Source organism: Pelodiscus sinensis, chromosome 11 (genome assembly GCF_052426305.1).
Source record: "Pelodiscus sinensis isolate ZL-2025 chromosome 11, ASM5242630v1, whole genome shotgun sequence".
Lineage (NCBI taxonomy): Eukaryota > Metazoa > Chordata > Testudines > Trionychidae > Pelodiscus > Pelodiscus sinensis.
The window spans coordinates 20,081,042-20,103,982 of NC_143062.1; the positions used below are offsets into that span (position 1 = coordinate 20,081,042).

General features: G+C 55.1%; 2 protein-coding genes across 2 annotated transcripts; one reads left to right on the plus strand and one right to left on the minus strand.

Moving 5' to 3' along the window:
• Positions 1 to 3,205: 3,205 nt before the first annotated feature.
• Positions 3,206 to 11,217, minus strand: YIF1A (Yip1 interacting factor homolog A, membrane trafficking protein). Its single transcript, XM_075938953.2, has 8 exons — positions 11,023 to 11,217; positions 8,111 to 8,328; positions 7,416 to 7,520; positions 6,840 to 6,918; positions 6,149 to 6,206; positions 5,540 to 5,695; positions 5,333 to 5,426; positions 3,206 to 4,755 (listed from the first exon to the last, which is right to left on the minus strand). The coding sequence occupies exons 1-8, from the start codon at positions 11,051 to 11,053 to the stop codon at positions 4,600 to 4,602; spliced, it is 897 nt and encodes a 298-aa protein (XP_075795068.2). The 5' UTR covers positions 11,054 to 11,217; the 3' UTR covers positions 3,206 to 4,599.
• A 3,434-nt stretch (positions 11,218 to 14,651) lies between these two features.
• Positions 14,652 to 18,610, plus strand: TMEM151A (transmembrane protein 151A). The gene is made up of 2 exons (XM_075938952.2): positions 14,652 to 14,933; positions 16,662 to 18,610. The coding sequence occupies exons 1-2, from the start codon at positions 14,874 to 14,876 to the stop codon at positions 17,976 to 17,978; spliced, it is 1,377 nt and encodes a 458-aa protein (XP_075795067.1). The 5' UTR covers positions 14,652 to 14,873; the 3' UTR covers positions 17,979 to 18,610.
• Positions 18,611 to 22,941: the final 4,331 nt, after the last annotated feature.

Genomic DNA, 22,941 nt, shown 5'->3' on the forward strand with positions numbered 1-22,941 from the left:
CAGGGCTGGGTACTGCTGGTGGCTGTGCATAGCCCTGGAGCACCACGCACACACGTCTCAGATTGGCAGCCCTTCTGGCCAGGCCAAACCCCTACACCCACAAGTCCCCCCGTGCACTAGTCTCACACAAAGCCTGCATCACTCTCTCTCACACTCACACCTCCCCCCCCCCCCACCGCTCCATCCAGGGTATGGGCTAGCCCCATTATTGGAATCTGGCCTGGGGTGCTTTCCGCAGCAGGACAAAGGGGCATGAGGGAGGTTGGGGTTGGGGTCGAGTCAGGGCAGGGCAGAGGGGGAAACTTGTGAGGACTCAGTCATGTCACTGAGAGCAGAGTGGGATCAGAGATGCCGTGAGTGGGGGGAAAGAGAGGGGGGGGTGTTAGGCAGGCTTTCCTGGGTCCGCTCTGCTTCGCTAACGTTTCCCCTCTGTTTTGAGATCAGTAAAATTCTCTCCTGGGGCAGCTGTATGGCTGCAAAGTGCTTTGAAGCGCTAGAGAATAATCAGCAGCTGCTGTTTTCTGGGCCATTTCTCCAACATTTTTCATCAGGGAAATTCCTGTCTCAGATCAAATTTGTCACTATGCTGCTAGGGAGCGAATGTGAACACGCGTGAGAACCCTCTCCTGGCCAAGTGCTACCTCCCCCAGGCTTTGATCTGCTGGGAACGCGATCCAGCACAGCCGTGAATGTAGGGATACCGTGCCTGGCGCTGAGTGGCAGCTGGCTCTGGGGTGGGGCATGGAGGCTGTTTATACAGGGATTCCTGTGCCTAGCAGGGCACGGCAGCTGTCTCTGGAGTGGAGTGCCAGGACTGTTTATATGGATTTCCCCCTGACTGGCGCTGTGACATGCCCAATCAGCCTTTTGGGGTGTAGCTGCAGTGGTAGGAGCCCAGCCTCCGCAGGTTGGGAGCTGTTATGTAAAGGCCATTGCTCACTACCCTCCATTTGCTTCAGCACATTATCCATGAGTTGTGGTACTGACAGATTTAATCTGCTTAGGTGAGTTGCCACCTGACACCCCCCTCAATCCACAGCTGGCCCCATCTCCAGCCACAGAACCCCAGCTGCCTGCCCTGGGGCTGCTGTCAGGCCCCCATGCCCACTGGAGCCCTCCCCCAATGCTAGTGAGTTTGTCCTCAATTCGCTCCATTTCCCCATTAAACAAAGGACAGTTAATGTATGCATGCCTAGACTGGGCTGGAGGAGCAAGAGTGTGTGGTTGTGTCCTACCCATTGGGGGCAGCATAGCCAATCCTGCCCCAGGGCAGGGGAAACAGACCAACAAGTCGGGGGGGGGGGGGGAGGGAGACAGGGCATGGCACATACGGTCATATCCCTGCCAGAGGAGGTGGGGCTGGCTTCTGGGCACAGGCGTGAATGACGGTGCTTGTGCAAGGTATGGCGGGGAGCAGGAAGCCAGGCCTGTGAGGCGTCTGTTCCCAGCTGGGGAGGGAGTGTCCCGTGGTGGGAGGTGGGGCCTGGTTGGGTGTCAGGCATTCTGGGTTTTAGTCCTTGCTGCGGGAGGAGCAGTGGCAGTGAGGGGGGTCAGAGTGGTGGGGTCAGTCTCACCTCCCTGAAGATGAGAAGCTCACACCACAATCATCCCCACTCCCAAGATCTTGGCTTATTTGGAAGAATCAGCACCCTCCAAATCTTCCAGAAGTAGGGTGAGTGGAGGGTGGGAGTTGGTCAGAGCTGGAGGAGGGGGGAATAGTTCTGGAGGAGGAAGAGCACTTATTTGTCTCATTTACCTTCACCCAGCCATGCTGAGGTGCTAGATTCATTGTGAAAGGGTATGATGGGGAAAGGAGGAACAGCAGAAGTCAAATTACAGCATTAATTGCTCTGGGGGGCATGGTTGCAGGGTGATGACGCACTTGTCTTAACAGAAACTGAGAAGGAAAGGGGCGCCCAAGGCTAGGCTAGTAGGGAGCTGTGGATCAAGACTGAGGGCCACTGGCAGAGATGGAGGGCGACCTATAGCTGCTCTGGGCCACATGAAGGTCCCTGGCTCACAACTGGGTGCCATCTTAAAGTGGTCCATCATATTTAGGGGTTACAGTTTGGCTTAATGGCTCTCGGCCACACCCCCTCTTACAAATTGTTCCTCAACCCTTTTAACTGGGGGCACCTGCAGAGAAAGATTGTGGGGATCCAATAGCATCTGCCTCCATTTGCTCCCCCGAGCAAAGGGCCCTGTGTGCTTGGGTCTTGCACTGACACCTGGTGGCAAGAGGCAGAATGACAAGGTCAGCCACCTGGAAGGCAGGATGAGCCAGACCTGCACTGCCATGGAGACAAGGGTTAAGGTGCTGGGCAAAAGGGCACAGACCCTGCAGCAAATACAACTTCTGCCACTCTCACTGGTAGCTTGAGCCCAGCCTAGGAACACCGCCCTCTGATTGGCTGCTTATACCCCAAGAGGTGATGCAAGCAACCAATCTGAACTGCTGCAGAGCTCGTTCCCAAAGCAGCAGTGGGAAGTGGGGGAGGAGGGCAGGGGTAGAGTTAATAAGGGAATGAGTGGAGGGGCAGGCAGCTGTGAAGTCACTTTAATAGCTGTGAAAAATTATAGATGAAATCTCTCCTCCCGCACTCCTTTCTCAGGCTACTTTAAACGCTGCAGGGAGCGGGGCTTGCCTGTACTCGCCCCCCCACTTGGGTTCAAATCCCCATGCAGCCACACACTCAGCCCTGCACCAAATCCTAATGAACCTCCCACCTCCATCACTCCAGAGCACAATAATGGAATGACTGACACAATACATTCAATTAATAAAAGAATGAAAGCAGTCTGATAGAATTAAAGCCAAACAACATGGGCTTATGGAAAATAGAGCCTGTCAAACTAACTTGGTATTTTTGTTGTTGTCAAAGATTAGTACTGATATTGTACACTTAGATTTTTGTATGGCACTTGCCTTGGTGTGCCAGGACATCTTAAGAAATCAGATCAATATTAAATCACCACAGCACACATGATTAACTGGATTAAAAATTGGCTTATTGATCTCACACTGTACTTGTAAACAGAAAATCATCACTGGGTACATATATTTCTACTAGGAGCCTATAGTGCTTGGTTCTTGGCCCTATCCTGTGTAATATTTTTAATGACACGGAAGAAATCTGACACAAAGATGGGAGGAACAGTGAATAATCTGGAGGACAGGTCAGTGATACGCAACAACCTGGTAAACTGGGTTGAAACAATATGTAATTTAATATGGCAAAATGCAAATCTAGGATGTATAAACAGGAAGCTTGAATGGAAGAAGGCACATTCTGTTACCTCTGTACATGGCACTTATGCGAATGCTGCTGGAATCCTGTGTTCAGTTCTGGTGGCCACAATGCAAGAGGGATGCTGATAAATTGGAGGGCTCAGAAAGAAAAGGCACGGGAATAATTAAAGGCTTAGAGGACCTCATAGTGAGAGACTCCAGAGGCCTGATCTATTTAGTTTAACAAAGAGAACGCATGACTTGGTCGCACTCTAGAAGTACCTACATGGGGAACAGCACTTGGATAACAGAGGGCTCATCAGACAAAGATCTAACTCCAGCTAATGGCAGGAAGTTAAACAAATTCAGACACATTTTTAACAATTTAATAATTAACTATGGAACAATGTCCTAAGGATTGTGGCAGATTCTTCATCACTGGCAATTTTAAAATCAAGATTGGATTTGTTCCAAAGTATCTGCTCTAGCTGACACAGGAATTAATTCAGGGCAGTCCTATGGCCTGTGTCATACAGGAGGTCAGAGCAGATATCCCAATGATCCCTGGTGTGTTCAGTCCTGCCTCAAATCAGCAGGCTGGTCTAGGTGTCTCTTCTGGCCCTACATGTCTTTGCTTCTGTGATTTATAATCTATGGTTCTACAAATGGGACTAACTGCATAGTGGCTTCAGGTTGGGATTGAGGGGAACTGCTAGTACCATGTGTAAGGGTGTCAACAATGCTTGCAAGGGTAGAATGTTTCCCTGCGCCCTCATCCTGCTTCTTGCTGCACAGCCTGCTCTAGTACCATGCCTGGGCACTGGGATCAGGGCTGCAAGGGCAAAGTGCCCCCTACTCACACTCCCTGCTGTACAGCTCCCCCTAGCACAGTGGGTCCAGCACTGACACACACACCGTGGGCTAGTCAGGATTGTTTATTCCCTGCTCCCCCAGACCTGGGTTTCAATAAGAGTTTTCCAGGAAAACACTGATCTGTGGGAAACACTGATTTTTGAGGGGACCAGATACCCAACAGTACAAGGGAGCGGGGAGGGGAGGGCACTGCGCCTGAGGTGATGTGGCTGGGTAAGTCCCAGAGAGCTGGTTAGTGTTATCATACTTCCTTCACAGTGAGGGTGAAACTAAGGCATAGGGGGAATGGATGCACCTCAGGTTACCCAGCCAGCTGGGGACAGAACCCTGGAGTTTTGGATGCCAACCCCCAAGTTGTCCAGGCTTCAGAGATGTGTGTGGTCCCAGGTGGCCATGCATTGGAGGATAGAGTCCTGGGTGCCTGTATGTCTGGGGAGGTCCCAGGAGTCCATGAGTCCAGGACGGACTGCCCCCCGGGCACCGCACTGCCCCCCATCTCAACGGACCAGGTGGAAGGTGAGCCAGTAGACGATGAGTGGCTGGCAGGCAGCAGCCCCCAGGGTGACATAGGTCTGACCACGCCCACTGCCCCTGGGATGCCCCATCCCATCTGGTGCCAGTGATGGGTGCAGCTTCATTCGCAGGGAGCGTGCCTGGGGGAAGACAACATTAGATTTAGGGGGAAGTCTGATCTGGTAACCTACCTGCCCTGTCTCCTCTCCCTGTCCCCACCTCACCTGTGGGAAGACACCATTAGACCAGGGGGATGAATTGATAGCCACCAATCCCTACTCCCTCGCCTCATACAGCCCCATGCCCAGCCCCCACCTCCAGGATTGTGGGGACTGCACTGCCTGCATGGGGTCAGTTCTACATTGCAGCGACAGTCGCTGAAGGAGCCATTATCAAGTCTTACGATACCCTCAGACTGATGCCCCACTTTCAAAGACCTACTGTCCCCACTACCCTGCAGCTAGGATTGGCAGATCCCACCTCCTTGGGACTGGGAGATGAGCCCATGGGATGGCCTTGAAGGGACCAGAGCCTCACTCACTTCTGAGACTCTTCCTCTAGTTGCATTCCCAAGCACCTCCCCTCTGTGATCTTACAGAGGCTATAGCTAGTGTAGAGGGGTGACTCCCATTCCTCGGTGTCAGGGCTCTATCTATATAGGGGCTGTTCCTAGGGCTTACAAAAATTATAGGTGCCCCTTTAGGGCCCTGCACTCACCAGGAAGTACATGAGGGCACAGGATGTCCAGGCAAAGGCCACGTAATACCCATCACTGCCAAAGAGCAGTCCCCCCAGAACAGCCAGGATCATCCTGGAGGAGACAGAAATTAGGGGAAGGCAATGAGGAGGGCTCCCCAGATTTTCCCTCCCCCTCCAGCACGCCATCCAGCCCTCCACGCCATCCAGCCCTGCGTGCAGACTCACCCCACGTATTTGTATCCACTGTAGGCCAGAATGTCGAAGGGCGTGAGGTCGCTCTGCACCGTCACTAGGTACAGACTGAGCAGCAGGGCGAGGACTTCAATAACAACCCACACAAAGGCAGTACTGGCACACATGCCTAGCACCTCCGGAGAGAACCTGCCAAGGAACCATGATAGCAAACCAGCCTTAACTTCTGCCTCTGGGATGAGGTACAGGTGCTATTTATACAGGGATCCCTTGCCTGGTGGCTGAGATACAGCCATCTCTGGAATGGGGCACGGGGGCTGTTTACCAGCACATAGCAAAGATATCCCCAAGTTGGAGAGAGGAAGTGAGGGAGACTCCTGCAACTGACAGGAGCAGTAGCAGGGAATTAGAGAGAGGTGGGAATCACCCAACCTGGAACTTGGCGAGGAGGACACCGGGTTCACTCTTCAGCTTTTGGCAAAAACACCAGAGGACACTCCACACCTGGGAATCACTGGGAGAAAGGACCCACCGTGCTAGGGCATTGGGGTGAGTGCTGCCTGCGAGGGCAGAGCATCTCTGACAAAGCCTAAGGGGGAAAGGTGGCCTCAGAGGTTGGGGGTACAGGGAAGCAGGACTCACCTTTGCTGCAGACCAAGGGCCATGCCGGCCAAGAGAATGTAGGTGATAAAAGCCATGCCTGAAACACACACATAGTTGACGTGTGAGCTAGAGCTTCTGCTGAGGGAGAGACATGGCCCATAGACAGGGCAGAGAACATGAGGGGTGGGGATCAACCTCCTGGGAGCAGGGCTAGCCATGTCTGCCTGCCTGCCTAAATCAGGGGTTCACACACTTTTGCACTAATGACCCTTTTCACACTGCAGATCCCAGAGTGTGTCCCAGTCAGACATTAAAAACACGTTTTTATATTTAACGCTATTGTAAATGCTGGAGATGAAGCATGGTTGAGGTAGAAGCTGACAGCTTGTGACACCCAGTTTGAGAACCCCTGGCTTAACTGACCGAGCAGTCTGTCCATCCACCAACACCCGGACATTCCCATTCACTCACCCCTGCATCCATTCTTCCCCAACACATCCTCTCTGTCTGTCTCACACCAACTGCTCTCGCCGACACCAGATACAGACAGAAAGAGGGGGTCCTTAGACTCTAGCTACCAGTCCTAAGAGAAGGGTCATTGGCTCTGGCCTCTGGAGCTATGAGTGGATGGGTTGTCAGAGTGGAGGGCATCAGACTTGACTAACCTGGACTAGGAGACAAGGCCCCTCCCCATCACTATTTGCAGACCCCTCTGCTTGATCATACTCACTGGGAATATACAGGTCGGGTGCGTTGATGTCCTGCCGGGGGGTGAGGGGTATGTCCCTGCTATACCGAACCTCCCAGTTCTAAAGAGAAGGGAGAGTGATTGGATACTGCAAAAAAACAACAAGAAGTCCTGTGGCACCTTAAAGACTATGCCCTAATAAATCTGTTAGTGCTTAAGGTTCCACCGGACTCCTCAGTGTTTTTGCAGATACAGACTAATATAGCTACCCCTGACATTGGATACTGAGACCAAGCCTGGCAGATTCTTATCTGTGAAACAGGTGAAATTGAAGCACAGACAAGAGCGTCATCATGGAGCTATGCCAATGGCAGAAGCCAGAGCTCTGGCTGCCCTGGCACCCCCTTCCCACCTCCACCCTGCACTAGCCCACTAAACCATAATTGCCTCCCAGAACAGCAAACAGAGTCCACAAGTCCTGGCTCTCACACCCCTCCCCTATATCCCATTAGATCCCACGCCACTCTCAGAACTCAGAGGTCATGACTCTCAACCCCACAGCCAGCTCCAAGACCCCATAGCTTGTGCATCTAGGTGTGCAGCAAGGACTCCCTGTACCTGGTGTGCATAGGGGAAGAGTAGCAGTGCCAGCTTCTTGGTCACATAGGCAGTGTCCACAGCGAAGAAATACTTGAGTTTGTTCACAGACATGAACCTGTGGATCTGTGCAGGCAGAATGATGAGGTTATAACACTGGAAAGAGGTCACGGGAGCTATTGTGTCAGGAAGAGCAGGTGGTTGCACTGTAGAGGGCTATCATACTGGTTAATGGCAGGGCTATCACAGCAGGCTGCAATAGGGGGTTACTGCACTGGGTAAAATGGGATGTGTGTGACAGAGGGTTACTGAATTGAGGGGTGCATACTGACAGGACAACGCCTATCACTAGTCAATCAGTGACCTCCCCATTCTCCTGTGGGAGCCAGATCCAATTATAGAGAAGAAACTGAGGCAAAGAGACAGGGAGGGAAACAAGGAGTCCTGGCACCCAGTGTCCCCTTCCCTTCTACAGCCTAGCAGTCCTGACTCACAGACTGCCCACTGTAACTAGCTGACTGTGCTTCCCTTTTGAGGGAGTCATGAAGACTCAAGTTTCCTCTACCCTGCAGCGGCGTACTGCCAGAGAAGGTTTTCCCCACTATTAGGGCACAGGGTATGGAGACTCCAGGAGCTGTAGAGCATTCATCACCCCCAATCTGCCTCCCCTCCCCAATTCTAACCCAGTGGAGTACAGAGGTCCTAATCCTCCCCACCTCCTTGTGGACAATGTCCTTTCCCTGGCTGGCGATGGAGGACCCATAGGCCACGGCCACATTGGCCACTGGGTCAGTCAGAAGGGTATTGAAGCCCATATCGATTCCCGAGGCAGGGGCCCCTTGTGAATGCAGGAAGCCAGCACTGGTGTCGTCGAAGAGCTGGTGGGGGTCTGGGGCAGGAGGAACCAGGGGGCCCCGGCCTCGGTGCTTGGAGCCTGCAATACATATGAAATCAACATTGATTAAATGTGCAGATGACATGCAGGTTGGTAAGCAATGGCTGGGGCAGGGCTGTCGTAGAAAGCGATCTGAATTGGGTGGGGGGGGGAGGGGGCCAGAGCCCATTCAGACACAATATATTTTAATACAGCCAAATGTTCAGTCACCAATCTAGGAACGCTGGCTGGGGTCAGGCCCTGAGTTGAGACTATCCCTGGAGAGCAGGATCCAGGGGTCATAGTGGACAAGCAACTAACCACAACCTCCCAGTACAATGCTGTGACAAAAAGGACTAAGGTGACCCCTGGAGTCACCCAATCCAGTGGTTCCCAATCGCTGGTCTGCAGACCAGTGCCAGGCTGTGAATCATTGGTTGCTGGGCTGCGGCATAGTGCCAGGACGCGCCCTTGGCTTGACAGGCCTGTACCATTGGTTCCTGTGCTGGTCTCTCCCACAGCCTGACAGGGGTGCCAAGCCCTTTGCCCAGCTCAGCAAGGGGCAGGGGCTGCCAGGGGGAGTGAGGAGGCCAGCTTGCAGTGCCTCACCTGCCCTGCAGAGCACTAGCTGCCCTGGCTCTGCCCCTGCGGCCGATTGTTTATTCTGGCTCCTCTGCGTGGGACGGACTCAACTGTTGCTGGGGGAGCCACGGAGGGACTGTCAAGGGACCCTGGCTGCTGACAGAGGCCCCCAGCGGAAATGCGAGACCTTTCCGCCTGCCCCATGTGCGTTCCGGTCATGGAGGCGGGTTGGAACATTCTGGCTTCTCATACTGCAGCTGCTCCTGACTTCCCGAGGGATGCCAGGTAGACTGGAGCTGCTCTGCTCAGTTCATGTGTGGGGCGTGCAGGCTGGGGGGGAGCTAGATGTCCGCCTTTCCCTCTCTCCAGGGATGAGGACTAGTGCAGTTAGGTGGGGACAGAGAGGAGTTTGGGTTGTCTAACTCAGTGTTTCTGAAAGTGTACTGTGGAAACACTTTCAGAAACACATTAACTGGCTGCCCTGGTTTGTTTATGTCATGGCCCCCATTGGCTCCGTTTTGTCCTTTGCAGCCATGACTGCGGTACATAAACAAACCAGGGTGGTCAGTTAATGTGTTTCTGAAAGTGTTTCCACAGTACACTTTCAGAAACACTGGTCTAACTTGTTTCCCTCTGGGTTGCAGGCAGAACAAAAGCCCTAGCTCACGACATTTGCATGATTAAATTTCAGACAAATTTACATAGGAGTTAATGGCTCAAGAGAAGAAAGGACAGGATTCTTGTAACAGAATTTTTTTAGCGTTGTAGATCTCTGCAAACTTTGATCTATTTCAACATCATGTATTGTGTGGGTACAGATGCGATGTAAAAGAACACATGACCTCTTAACATTAATTACCATGATGAAAATGCAAGTAACCAAAACAAATGCTACCAGTCCACCAAAGGTTTGTGAATGGGTTTGCCAGTCTGTGGTATAAAAAAGGTTGGGAACCACTGACCCAATCCATAACCAGGGAGGATGTAAGTAGGAGCATGAAGCACTGGGGAGATCTTTACTGGAACAGTGCATGCAGTTCTGGGGCAACAGGTTGAAAAAAAAGTGGATGTGGAAAGGAGGAGCCATCAAAGTGACTTGAGGGCTGGAGAATAAGGTTGTGTCTACTTTTATGATTAAAACTTATCAGGGTGCGAGAAAATACCCTCCTGACTGACAACAAAAATGTAATGACAGAACACACCGGTATGGACACCACTTTGTTGTTGGGAGGGCATCTCCTGCTGACAAAGCTCCTGCCCCTTGCTGGGGGTGGCTTTAGGCTAGGTACCTTATCCCGGCAAGGCCTTAGCCACACGCTGTGCTGCTCAGTGTAGACAGCCTCCGCGCTCCCTCCAGGGCTGTGTCTAGACTGGCAAGTTTTTCTGCAAAATCATCTGCTTTTGCAGAAAAACTTGCCAGCTGTCTACATTGGCCACTTTAATTTCCACAAAAGCACTGATGATCTCATGTAAGATTGTCCGTGCTTTTGCAGAAAAACTATGCAGCTCCCGTTCGGGCAAAAGTCTTTTTCCAAAAGACTTTTGCGCAAAAGGGCCAGTGTAGACAGCAGAGATTTCTTTTTCGCAAAAAAGCCCCGATCGCAAAAATGGTGAGCAGGGCTTTTTTTGTGGAAAAACGTGTCTAGATTGGCCACGGACGCTTTTCCACAAAAAGTGCTTTTGCAGAAAAGCGTCCTGCCAATCTAGACGCTCTTTTCCGAAAATGCTTTTAATGGAAAACTTTTCAGTTAAAAGCATTTGCGGAAAATCGTGCCAGTCTAGACACAGCCCTGCTGTTTAACTTACCCAAGAGCACGGCAAGAGGCGACTCACTCACCGGCGCTCTGGAGAGGAGCAACTAGGAGAATGGGGAGCAAGTGGGAATTGAGGCGGCTCTTTTCTTCCCGGCTTGGGGCGGGGGCGCCTTACAGTAACTCCTGCCGGGCCCCGCGCTCCCTTCCCCAGCTCGTGCCAGGATGGTGCGAGGGGGGGGGCGAGCCCCGCTACGACAGGCGCTGCCCCACAACCACGCCGAGCCCCCCGAGAGCAGGGGGGCGGGACGAGCAGGGACAAGCCAGGCCGGCGGGGGGGGGGGTGCAGCCCCCTGCCAAGCTGCGGGAGCCCGAGGCCGGGGCCAGCGCGGGACGTGGGGCGAACGGGCCCCGCACTCACCTTGGCCCCCGTAGCCCTGGGGATAGGCCATGGCGGGCGCAGCGCGCGCCCGGCCCCGCGCGCCTCGCTGCCTAGGAACGACAATGAGCCGCGGGCGCGTTCACTGGCCCCTCGATCGCGGCGGGCGCCCAGGCGCAGACCCCGGGGCACCCGGCAGCGGCCACGTCTCCAGCCACACGCCCTCCCCAGCTCCGATTGGCCGCCTGCTCACGTGGTTGGCCAACACGTCACGCTGATTGGGCCAGGGGAGATCGATCCAGACGCAATTGGTCCAATGGAAAGTCGGAAGGCGGGATGAGCGGCAGTCGTGAGGAGCGCATGCGTATTTCTTGCCGATGAAGTTCTCCAGGCCAGGAGGAAGGGAGCGGGCAGGTGCGAAGGAGCAAGTGGCGTGGGCGGGGGAGGCGCTCCGCCGGGGAGCTGCAGACTAGAGTCGTGCTCCGTACCGCGGTTAGCGGCTCCCGGCAGCTACATGTCAGAGCAGAGCTTCTCAGACCTCATTGCATCCTAACCCGCTTCCCACAGCAAAAATCCCAGCACGACCCCAGAGTCTATCCAATCCCCGCCGGCGGAAGGGGGGGGGGGAAGCAAAGTCTAAGCTGCTAACCTGAGCCTACTCAGGGCTGATGCTGATTCCTGAGCTTGACTGCCCTGGACTGAATCTCTGGGGCTTCCACTTTGGCCCCAGGCCGTGGGTCCCAGATTCCAGCATGTCTGATGTCAGCTCTGGTGACCCCATTAAAAGAAGTAACAACCCACTTTAGAGTCCTGACCAATGTTCTCTGTAATTTTGTCCATCCATATGTGGAATAAAGTTTGTTATGTGCACTGAGGCATGTGTGGATGTGCACCACCAGTAGAAAGTGGTTGCAAATGATAAGAGACTGATCAAAGTAAGTTACTAAACAAAACATGACAGCTTAACAATAGTTCTAATTATCTTTTTCACAAGCCAGGCATCCTCCTAGCTTGGGCCTGATCCTTCTCCCTATTCAGTCTCAGATGTTTCCAGCAAGTATCTTGGGTGGCAAGAGAGATCTGATAACTGCCTCTATTGTTTGTTTTCCTACCTTAATATCCCTTTTGCCCAAGCAGCAATTCTTTGTGTTCAGTTCAAACTTTTCTCCCATGAGTGGAAAAGTACCAGATCCAAAACAGGTTCCAGCATCACTGGCCAAACTGTATGTCCTGGCATGACCAATCACAATCCAGGCTAACAGGAAATACAAGACTATTCACAGGTCATTGGTTTGAGTACTGAGTTATGTTTCTGGATTCAGGGAAGTAGTCATGTTGGCCTGTTTCAGCAAAAACAACAAGGAGTCTGGTGGTACTTTAAATAGTAATATATTTACTAGGGCATTGATTAGAGCATAAACTTATTGAGCTACAACTCACTTCCTCAGATGCTCAAGAGAAAAAGAAAGGGGGGGGGGGAGGGGAGGAAGGCTAGAGATGGGAGTGCAACATGAGTGCTAATAAACCAGAATGGATGTGACTCATCTCCAACAGCAGTGGGAAGGCAAGAGTACCTGAATGGGAAATTACCTATTGTAATGCGAGAACCACTCCATGAGTTTATGTAGACCTTGGCTCAGGGAGTCAAAGTTTGCATATGAATTCCAGCTCAGCAATTTCTCTCTGCAGTCTATTTTTGAAGTTTTTCTGTTTAACCGCAGCTTGCTAGTCCAAAACTGTGTGCCCAGGGTAGGTTAAAGTGCTCCCCCAGAGCACGTCTAGACTACCCTTGGCTTCCAAAAGTAGATATGCAAATTCGGTGCAAATTTGCATGTCTTCTTTGGATCCCTTTTTGAGAAGAGGTTTTTTTGAAAAAAAAAAAAAAAGCAGTCTAGATGGGTTTTTTCATGCAACCCCCCCCTTTTTCGAAAGAACCCTATAAACCTCATTTTGGAGGAATAAAGGTTATTTAAAAAAGGGGGGGGGTGCGTGAAAACCCCCTTTCTAGCCTGCTTTTCCTGAAAAACCTCTTCCGAAAAAGGAATTGGAAGACGATATGCAAATTCACACCAAATTTGAGGGTAGTCTAGACATGCCCCCACTGGCTTTTGGATGTTGCCATTTGTAATCTGATTTGTATCCATTTATTCTTTTGCGTAGAGACGGTCTGGTTTGTCCGATGTACATGGGAGAGGGGCATTATTGGCACGATGGCCTATCCTAGTGATGCTATCAATATCATGGACCTAACCACAGCGGTGATACCATCAAAGGATTGTTCATGTGCATATCTACTAATGTAATATATGTTCCACATTTCCATCAGGTGCACCTACACCACCAGAAAAATATCAGGAATATGAGTGCACACCTCCTTTACAAAATACTCTGAGGAAGGTGCACTCATCAGCTAGTGTAAGGATCCTGATTTAATTGTGCTGTTCTAGCCAGGGGAAATGGAAAAATAAATACACAGAGAAGAGGAGGGGCCCAAGGCAGCCACCTATGGGGCTTTTGCTGGGGAAGAGTTTGTGTCTGAATAATAATCAGATACATTTTTTTAAACAGAGCCTGCAGGAACTAGCCAAATCTCAGCTCTCACTGGGAGACTGAGCCCATTGGGCCCCATCTGGATTCCACAGCACACACACCCTCCATACACACATTTTGTGTCAGTAGCTCCTACCTTCCCTGAGAGAGACCAAGACTGGATCCTGCATCCACATCCAGGTTCCACACTTCCAAAAGCTGGTGACAAATCTAGAGGAGCTCAGAGAAGAGCCACAAGAAGGATCTGAGACTGGAGAACCTGCCTTCCAGAGAGAGGCAGAAGGAGCTCAATTTAGTTTATCCCAGAGAGGGGCAAGATCCCAGTCTCACAGCATCTCCATGGGGATGAGATTTCTTGGAGCAGAGGGTTCTCAATGTCACAGTAAAAAGATGAGCTAGAGCCAAGGGCTGGGAACCAACACCAGACACAGCATGGAACTGAGGGTCACATGTTCAATGGGGAGAGAGGACTTACATTTGGAGCACCTGCTCTAGGGATAGGGGAAGGGGTTCTCCATCATGTGGGGTCTTTCTAAAAGCTCAGGGCCTGCATTACCAGCAGCTGTGGGTGGGGTGCAGGAAGCCCTGTTGGGAAATACCCAGTGTGGATGATACAGGAGTCAGAATGGAGAATCAGAAGGCCCTTTGGCCTTTTGAGTCACCCCCCTCCACCCCCGGTAAATCCTGAGGCAAGGGAGTTCTGCTGCTCACCCACTGAGGCTAGGTCTAGACTACACTCTTTTATGGGAAAAAGCCATGCAAATTGTGCTCCCCAGTTTGCGTATCTTTTTCCGATTGCTTTTCTGGAAGAGGCTTTTCTATCATTTGACGCCATCTAGACCGCAGAAGACATGAGGGAGCAGAGGTTTGGGGGATCACAGGAGCAGGTTGTGGGGGGGGGCACAAGTTTCCCAGGGCAGGGTGCCTTTGAGGTGGGTGTGGGTGGAGCACCACGCTTCTGGGGCACAGGGAAGGGCCAGGAGACTCCAGAGGTGCAGGGGACCTGAGGCCCTGGGTTGGGTGGCAGGGAGGGGGGACACTTGGGGGCAGTATAGGGTGGGTGGGGGCAGGGACGGGGCGCCTGGGGGCCCAGGCGTAGGGGCGCGGAAGAGGGCGCAGCGCGGGCAGGGCAAGCGGGCACTGGGGCAGGAAAGAGGCTCCGGGAGGCGGCCCCGGCGCCGCGGGCAGGGCCCCGCCGGGGGAGGCGGAGCAGGCGCACGGAGCACTCGGAGCGGGGCTCGCAAGATGCACCAGGCGGGGAGGCGGCTCCGCGCTCCGGCCGGGGGTCGCTGACCCCGCCATGGTGCCCGCGATCCCGGCCGCCGCAGCCCCCAGAAGCAGCCATGCTCGGCGGGGGGGCGCTGCCCAGCCCGCCCCCCGCGGGGGACCTGCACCGGGAGGAGGTGAGCGCTGGGCCCGATCCTGGACTCCCCCCCCCGGGATGGGGGTGGCAGGCGGGGGCCGCGCTGCGCTCTCCTGTCGCCTTCGGCCCCCGGGCAGTCGGTCAGGGCGCGGGGCATGTTTGCGGCGGGTGGGCGTGAGGCGGGGCGCATAGGCCGGGCTGGGGCGTGTGGGGCGCCCAGGATCCCCCTGCCCCGCCCCCCGGCACTGCGGTAACTGGCTACAGTGCGGGGCGCGATGCGCCAGAATCTCCGCGGCTGAGGCGGGACCGGGGGCCCCGTTGGGCGGGGGGTGGGTGGTAGCGGGCTGCTGTCGGGCCCGTCGCTGGAGGGCGGGTCCGGTGCCGAGCTCTGCATTGCAGCAGAGCGGCGGGGGCTGGTGGCGGCGTCGCTCAGTGGGGCTGGGTGTGTGTGTGAGGGGCGCGATCGGGACAAGGGCAGGGATGGCAGCGGGGGGACCTTGCTGGGGCTGGGATCCCCCCGGGACAGGGGTGAGGAGGGGTAGAGAGCGATTGTTTTGCTCGCCCTCCCCCCCCCATCTCCCAGCGCTGCCCGCTGGACTGGAGAGATGGGCCCACGGATCCGGTGGGGGGAGGCCTGCGGGTCAGTCCTGGCTTGGCTGGTTCTGTGCTGTGCCCATCCCAGCCCTTCCCCCACCGGATCCGTGGGCCCCTCTCTCCAGTCCGGGGCTGGAGGTTGTGGGGGTCCAGTGGTTAGAGAATGGGGCGAGAGGGGAGGGGGGCTGGCAGCCCAGATTCCTGGGCCCTGTTCTCCACTCCTGGGGAGGCCTGGAGGCTAGAGCAGCAGGAGGCGGTAGGAGCCAGGACTTGGGTTCTGCTGTGGGTCTGGGCAAGTGGGCTCTAGGGAGATGGAGGTTAGCTGGGGTCCAGCACCACTGGGCTCTATTTCCCTTTCAAGGTGGGATCTAATGGGTCAAAGTGGTGGGGCCAGGACTCCTGGGTTGTCTATCCAGCTCTGTGAAGGGGGGCAGGGTTTGCTGGGTACTTTGTTCCTGAGCCTTCTCATCCCCCAGTGAGCTCATTGGTGTTGATGCATCTGCATCCTTAGCCCTGCCCAGCGCCCGGGAGTCCATTTGGTTTTGGCGCTTTGCCGGGTGCCCATGAGAAGCTGGTGAGGTGTGTGTGGGGGGGGAGGTTAGATACTCCCTGCAGCAGAGCTGGGAACTGTGCTGGAGAGGGGTCTTGCTGTCCATGCAGCCCCGTGCCTGGTGGATCCGCTCTGGAGCTGGCTGGGAATCCCCTTCCTGGGGGATGCTGGATTCTGTGTCACACTGAGGCTGTTGTTGTCCTTAGCCAGCCTGGCTTGCTGCAGCCAAGGTTGTCCATGTGGCCCAGGCCTGGCACAGGTGGGATTCCAGGCTGGGATCTTGGTGCTGAGCCACAGAAGCGGGGTTGTTCTGTGACTTCATCCAGCAGCAGTGCAGCCAATTGACTACTCACGGACTTACTGCTGTCTGGCTGGGGCAGCCGGTTGGATGTTTGGCGTTTGGACGGTCGGGACCTTTCCCTTGGATGGGGCAGCAGCTCTGACCTGGCCTCTGGGAGACTGGCTGGCTTGGGAGGATGGAAAATGGGACATGGGGCCTTTCCCCTTTGAGGAGCATCAGCTCTGATCCAGCCACAGGGGTAGGGGACAGGCTGGCTGGCATGGGGCAGGGAATGGGACCCTGGACCTTTCCCCACTAACTGTGTTTCTCTCTCTCCGGAGCAGCAGCGCCCCCTCAAGCAGTCCCTGAGCAGTTCCCTGTGGCGTGAGTCACACTGGCGGTGCCTATTGCTCACCTTGTTGATGTATGGTTGCTTTGGTGCCGTGGCCTGGTGCCACCTCTCCACTGTCACCCGCTTGGCCTTTGACGGGGCCTCCCATGGAACCTCCACTGTCTACCACGCCAGCCCCTGCTCAGATGGCTATCTGTACATCCCACTGGCCTTCCTGGCCATGCTCTACTTGCTCTACCTGGTAGAGTGCTGGCACCGCTTCGCCCAGGCCCAGCGCCAGCCCCGGGCCAGCACTGCCAGCGTGCACCAACTGGTGCAGCACATGCAGCAGGCAGCACCTTGCGTCTGGTGGAAGGCGGTGAGTTACCACTACATCCGCCGGACGCGCCAGGTGACCCGCTATCGCAATGGCGACGCCTACACCACCACGCAGGTGTACCATGAGCGTGTCAACACCCATGTGGCTGAGAGCCACTTTGACTACACGGCCCACGGCGTGCGCGACGTCTCCAAGGAGCTGCTGGGCCTGGCGGAGCATCCGGCCACCCGCTTGCGCTTCACCAAGTGCTTCAGCTTTGCCAGCGCTCGGGCCGAGGCTGCCTACCTGGCACAGCGGGCACGTTTCTTCAGCCAGAATGAGGGGCTGGACGACTACTTGGAGGCACGTGAGGGCATGCGGCTGGAGGATGTCAACTTCCAGGAGCAGCTGATGGTCTTCCCTGAGCCAGGGCGTCCTCCCTGGTTCACCCGGCACTGGTCCTTCTGGGCAGCCTCGCTGGCGCTTCTGTCCTGGCCGCTGCGGGTGCTGGTGGGGTACCGCACAGCCAACGTGCACTACCACGTGGAGAAGCTCTTCGGTACTGAGGATGGGCCCGGCCCCCTGGAGCCCCCTGGCTATGGGCGCCCTATCCCACGTGTGGCCACGGTGGACATGACGGAGCTGGAGTGGCACATCTGCTCCAACCGCCAGCTGGTGCCCAGCTACTCGGAGGCCATGCTGATGGACCCTGTCGTGGCAGGCGGTGCCTACCTGCGGGGCTGGCAGCGCTGCCGTCGCACGCTGAGCAGCAACTCCCTCCCCTCTTGCAGCACCCGGGCCCTCTATGCCCGCCTGCCCTTCAGCCGCAGCCGCTTCTCACTGGGCCGAAGCATCTTCCGCAGCCTGAGTGGGGGAGGGGCAGAGAGAAGGCCCCTGGGGAGCCCACCGTGCTACCATGATGCCCTCTACTTTCCGGTGTTCATCATGCACCGGGGGGAGGGGTGCTCGTCACAGAGCACCCCGGGCATAGCGGGTGGGACGCCTCTATGAACTCATTGCACATCCAGGAGCCTGAATGAACCATGGGTGCCCGGAGAGAGGAGAAAAGCAACTAAGCTGCCCCCAGGGAGCAAAGGTGCCCCCTTCCCGGGGAACCCCAGTGCTCATGGCACGCAGGCTCTGGTTAACTCAGAAAAAGCAAAATCAGCATGTGATCTCAGCTGCGGAGCGGTCGATCCGGTCACCCACTGAGGGCTATGGGGTCAGGACTGGATTCTGATCTCAGCTGCTGTGGGTGGAATGAAGCTTGGTGAGGTTAGACTGAGCCCAGAGCTGGGGTGGGGGCGTTGCCAGACCTGTGCACAGGTGGTACAGGGGCTGAGGGCAGGGGGCAGTCATCCCCAGGTGTGCCAGATGTGCAGGAGGGTGTGGGGCTTCCCTTGGATGTGACTGGGACTTTCCTAAGTCCCTGATGCGCTGGGACCCCCCCCAGGGAAGAGTGCGGTTGTGAGATGGTTTAATTTCCTCTCAAACTTCCCCCTCAAATATCTATTTTGCCCTAGAAACACCCTCCTCCCCCACGACTTGGGGCCTGAGGCTGTGCCAAGGGGCTGGTGGTTAAATTGTGCATGCCCGGGCAGGCCTGGCTGGCGTGAGAGAAAATAAAGTGACACAAACCCACAGCAGAATCTGTGTGTGTGGCTGTGCTGCCTGCGTCCAGAGGGGATGAGCTGGGCTCTGTGTCCCCGCTGCTGGAGGGCACAGCTCTGCTGTGTTTGTCTATGACCTCTTGCTGAGGAGGGGGGATGAGCCCTGCTGGGCATTGGCATCTGCTGCCCCCTGGTGGAGAGGTTGAGGCTGGCTGTGAGGAGGGTGCAGGCCCTGCTGGAGGAGATAAACCCAGACGGGGGTGGAGGGTGTGCAGCTCTGCTGATCTATGTGTGCACCTGGGTAGCTCCCTACTGCATCTCAGCACCGGGTGAGGGCATCCTGCATCAACTCTTCCCAGGCCCCACCCAGCAGCAGCTGGTCTTCAGCTCTGTGCAGGAGCTTCAGAGACTATTGCTGACCCACCTGGGGTAGGCCCATCCGGGGTCTTAAAGCTGGTGGCATCTCCCAGGCCTGGGGGTAGCAGGAGCCACTCTAGCAGGAGCAGATGGGATCAGTTGCTTGGAAACCAAGTGCCTTGCCGGAGGGTGCTGGAGCCATGAGCTGATCCATGCTGGTGGAGGCGTGGACCAAGCAGTACAATGCAGCCAGGGAGATGGAGCCAACTGATAGGGCAGGGCAGGGCAGCCCTGTGGATGCCCCTTACAGCCAGCCTGCAGCCCCCTGCTAACCCAGCCCTGAGCTGGCCTGCACATTACAAGTGACCCAACAGCAGCTGCTGGAAGCATTAGTGTTTATTGAGCCACTGAAGGACACAGGTGCATCTGGAACGTCCATGCTGGCATGGTGGGGCCCAGGACCTGCTTTCCTGGAGTGCAGGCTGCGCGGGGGGGGGAGGAGGGGGCAGAACAAGCAGGTTAGGGCCCTGAGTCAAGCCCCAGCTGAGCCCTGTCAAAGCCCAGGGCTTCTCCATTCCTGCTCAGACACTGCATGGTCCCAAACAGTCCAGGTCCTTATCCTGCTGGCTTCAGCAGCTCTGGGAATATGAACAAAATCAGCTGAGCCTCTGTTGAAGGGGCCTAATCCTCAGTCCCTGCTGTTCTAACCCACTGGATCCTATGCCCCTCTGGGCACTCCTAAGGCCCGGCTCTCAGCTACTGGAGGGAAATGGCCCAGTGTTCTCGGCTGGATGCTCTTATACGCTAAAACCTGCTGCAGATTCACCTGGACTCTGATTCTTGGATGAGCCCTGAAGAGCCCCCCGACATCCTCTCCCTGCCGCTGCACCGCTTACGCCCCCACGAGGGGGCCAGGTCAGCCGACCAGCCTGAGTGCTGGGGCTGTCAGCAAGGGGGCAGACTAATGCCTACAGGCAGGGCTGTGTGTTGAACTGGGCAGAGGCCTTACACAGGGTGGCTGCAGACTAGAACTAGCACCCCCTGGAGGGGAAGAGCCCTCTGTCCCATTCCCTATGCACTGGTCTGGCACCACTTGGGAACTGGTGCTCCCTAAAGAGGAAAGGTCCCACACCTCAGTCCTAGACCACCCTGCCCTGGAATGGGGTGGAGCCAGCACCCCCTGGTCTTTCAAAGCTCCTTGTTAAATCTCTTGACTGTCCTGTTGCCCAGATGCCTGCCCTGGGCTTGTGTGCTGAGGCTGCAGCTCTAGCTGCTTCTTGCACTGGGGTGGGGGCAGATTTACCTGGTGTATGGTGTTGGGACATGGGACTTTGAGTGGATCTCAGCCCCCTGAGCTGTCCCTCTTACCCCAACTATCTGTTGGCCTTTGCTGCAAACCTGGCATCCACCAGGGCCCTGGCCTGTTGCCTCAGGGGCAGTGCCCATGGCCTGGCAGCTCTAGGAGCACTATCCCATTCTTGGAAGCCCTAGAGCCAAAGGAGGCAGGGCTTAAGGAGGTAGGGCTTGGTGGGGAGACTGTGCTGCACTCCTGTGCAGGCTGGGGCAGGGCTATGCAGGGTCCATGGGCTCCACCACGATGCACTCCATTGCTGTCTGTACCCACCCAGCTCCCACATGCAGGTGGGAATCACATCTCCCTGCTCAGGGACCCGTCTGGATCACATTCTTCCGCTCAGGGGAGATCCCAGACTCCTGCCTGCCCCCAGCCAGTTCCTGGTGTCTACTGTTCATTAGCTTCTGGCACCATCTCTGATGGCAGGAGTAGGATCCTTTGGCAGGCTGGGAGGGCTGCACAGATGAAATGGCCTCTGGAGGGAAGGGACAGCACTCAGGCCCATGCTGGCCTGGCCTGTGGCCACATTGGCTGGGATGAGGGATACTTCTAGAGCCCAGGAGGGCAAATCGTAAGAGAGCCAGAGAAATTGAAGCCCCATTAATGGCAGAGGCTGGACTAGAACCTAGGCATCCTGAGCCTCAGCCCAGCAATTGAGCTGCCAGACACCAGGCTCCCCCAGCTCAGAGCCAGATACCAGTTGGCAGCCTTTATTCCTAGAAATGAAAGGGTCCTACTGCCCAGCACTGAACTCAAGTCAGCTCATTGCCAACCCTCAGCTGTGCATGGGCAGAACAAGGAAACCAGTGAAACTGCACGGCTGGTTTCAATGCAGCTTTCAGCCCCACCTGGGGCTTCTCCCTGCAGCCTAGTGCCCCCCACCAAGACCTGCCATGCTCCCTGTAGCCTAGCACCGCCAATAAGCCCCCTGCTCTCCTCCTTGTGGCCTAGCGCCCCCTACCGAGCCCCTGCTCTGCTCCCTCAGTCCGGTGCTCTCTACCGAGACTGGTGTGCATCTCATGGACATCTCCCATCCAGGGCAGGAGCCTATGCTAGTCCCCTCACTTGTTCTTGGTTGAGGCTGCCCACTCCTGCTGCTGGTAGTTCCTGAACCAGTTTCCTCACATGGGTGGGGATGACACCATTGGCGGTTTGGGGGTCCTGCAGCAGGTTCCGGGTCAGCTCCTGGGGACAGAGATGGGGATGGGTGTCAGTGCAGAGATGAGGTTGGTGGGGCGTTCCCAGAGCTCTACCTTTATGGACAACTCCAGGCAAGACATGGCCCCCTACAGTGTATTCCCTATCCTGGGTGGGGATCATCACCTGCAGCCTGCCCTCTCTTGGGGGAAGGAATGGGGAGGGAAGTTTCATCCCCTAGTGTGATGGCCAAAGCACAGGTAAGTGCTTTTAGCACAGACTTGCACTAGCAGGGCACTTGTAGTTTTACTGTTAATCAGACAAGCCCCATTTGAACTGGGCAAGGATAGTCAAGACTAATCTAATTCATAATTAACTTGATTCATAGTGCACTTTTCCTCTATCAGTCGCAAATAGCTCTAAGAAAGAGGAGATGATGCCTACGCCAATGCCCCAAAGAGGAATTGGCTGTCAGGGATGAGCCCACAGGATAAACATGCACATTTTCCAGATTGGGTCTTAATGGTCAGATGTAAGTAATCTGCCCATGGTTACATAGTGAGTCAGTGGCAGAGTTGAGACTCACACTCAGGTTTCCTGACTGATGCCCTGTGTGTTTAGGACAAAATGTCATTGGGAAGAGTGAAAATATGAATTAGGACTGACCTCTCCTAATAAAGCCAATTAGGCCATGCATATGGGCAGTAACAATGGGGCTTTCCCCGTTCCTCTTCTGGCTGGTCCTCAGAGATTTAAGTCAGCTATGATGCTTGAACTTATTGTATTTAGACCGAGCAGCAGAGGTTCATACTTCTAGAGCCAGTTCACTTGCTTCGCTGCTGGGTGTCATATTACATGTGCATTGAACAGCAGGGCAATGAACACATAGTGCAAGACAAATGCCGACTTCTGCCAATGCTTCCTACTTTGGGCCAGGTGCTCACAAACAATTAAAAGGAGCAGCCCCCTAGTCAGTGGGTGCTGTGCAAAGGTGGCTTGAAATGCTCATGTAGACTCACTCCTGAGACTGCTTTGCACATGCTTTTGAATCCAGGTGATAGGAGACTGTTTACCCGTTCGAGTCACATATGGCATTTCTACATGATTTTGACCCTACATCGTAAATATTTCACAGCTAGGCCACTTCCAGATGGATTCATATTACATCTTTCCTCATCAATTGCAAAAAAGCTCTAGGGAGGAGAGGATAACTCCACACCAACACCCCATAAGAGGAATTGGCTGTAGGGGATGATCCTATAGGATAAACATGCCCATTTTACAGTTTGGGACTCAATGAACAGATGTAAGTGATTTGCCCAAGGTCACATAGTGAGTCAGTGGCAGAGTTGAGACTAGCACCCAGGTTTCCTTCCCTCCAAAGGGTCAGTAAAATGCTGAGTTTCCAGTCTCTCCCAAGCTTTCCTCCTCCCAATGCAAAAACCTAATCTAATGGCACATGCATACTAATGAGGTCTCCTGCACCACAATGTTAAGTAGGGCCTTACATGCCCAG

Bases quoted from the DNA above. Each gene is read 5' to 3' on its own strand.
- YIF1A (XM_075938953.2), bottom strand. From the start codon at position 11,053: ATGGCCTATCCCCAGGGCTACGGGGGCCAAG. The intron at 8,329-11,022 runs GTGAGTGCGGGG...TATGTATTGCAG, and splicing joins CCAGGGCTACGGGGGCCAAG to GCTCCAAGCACCGAGGCCGG. The intron at 6,919-7,415 runs GTACAGGGAGTC...CCTTCTCTTTAG, and splicing joins TCTTCCCCTATGCACACCAG to AACTGGGAGGTTCGGTATAG.
- TMEM151A (XM_075938952.2), top strand. From the start codon at position 14,874: ATGCTCGGCGGGGGGGCGCTGCCCAGCCCGCCCCCCGCGGGGGACCTG. The intron at 14,934-16,661 runs GTGAGCGCTGGG...TCTCCGGAGCAG, and splicing joins GGGACCTGCACCGGGAGGAG to CAGCGCCCCCTCAAGCAGTC.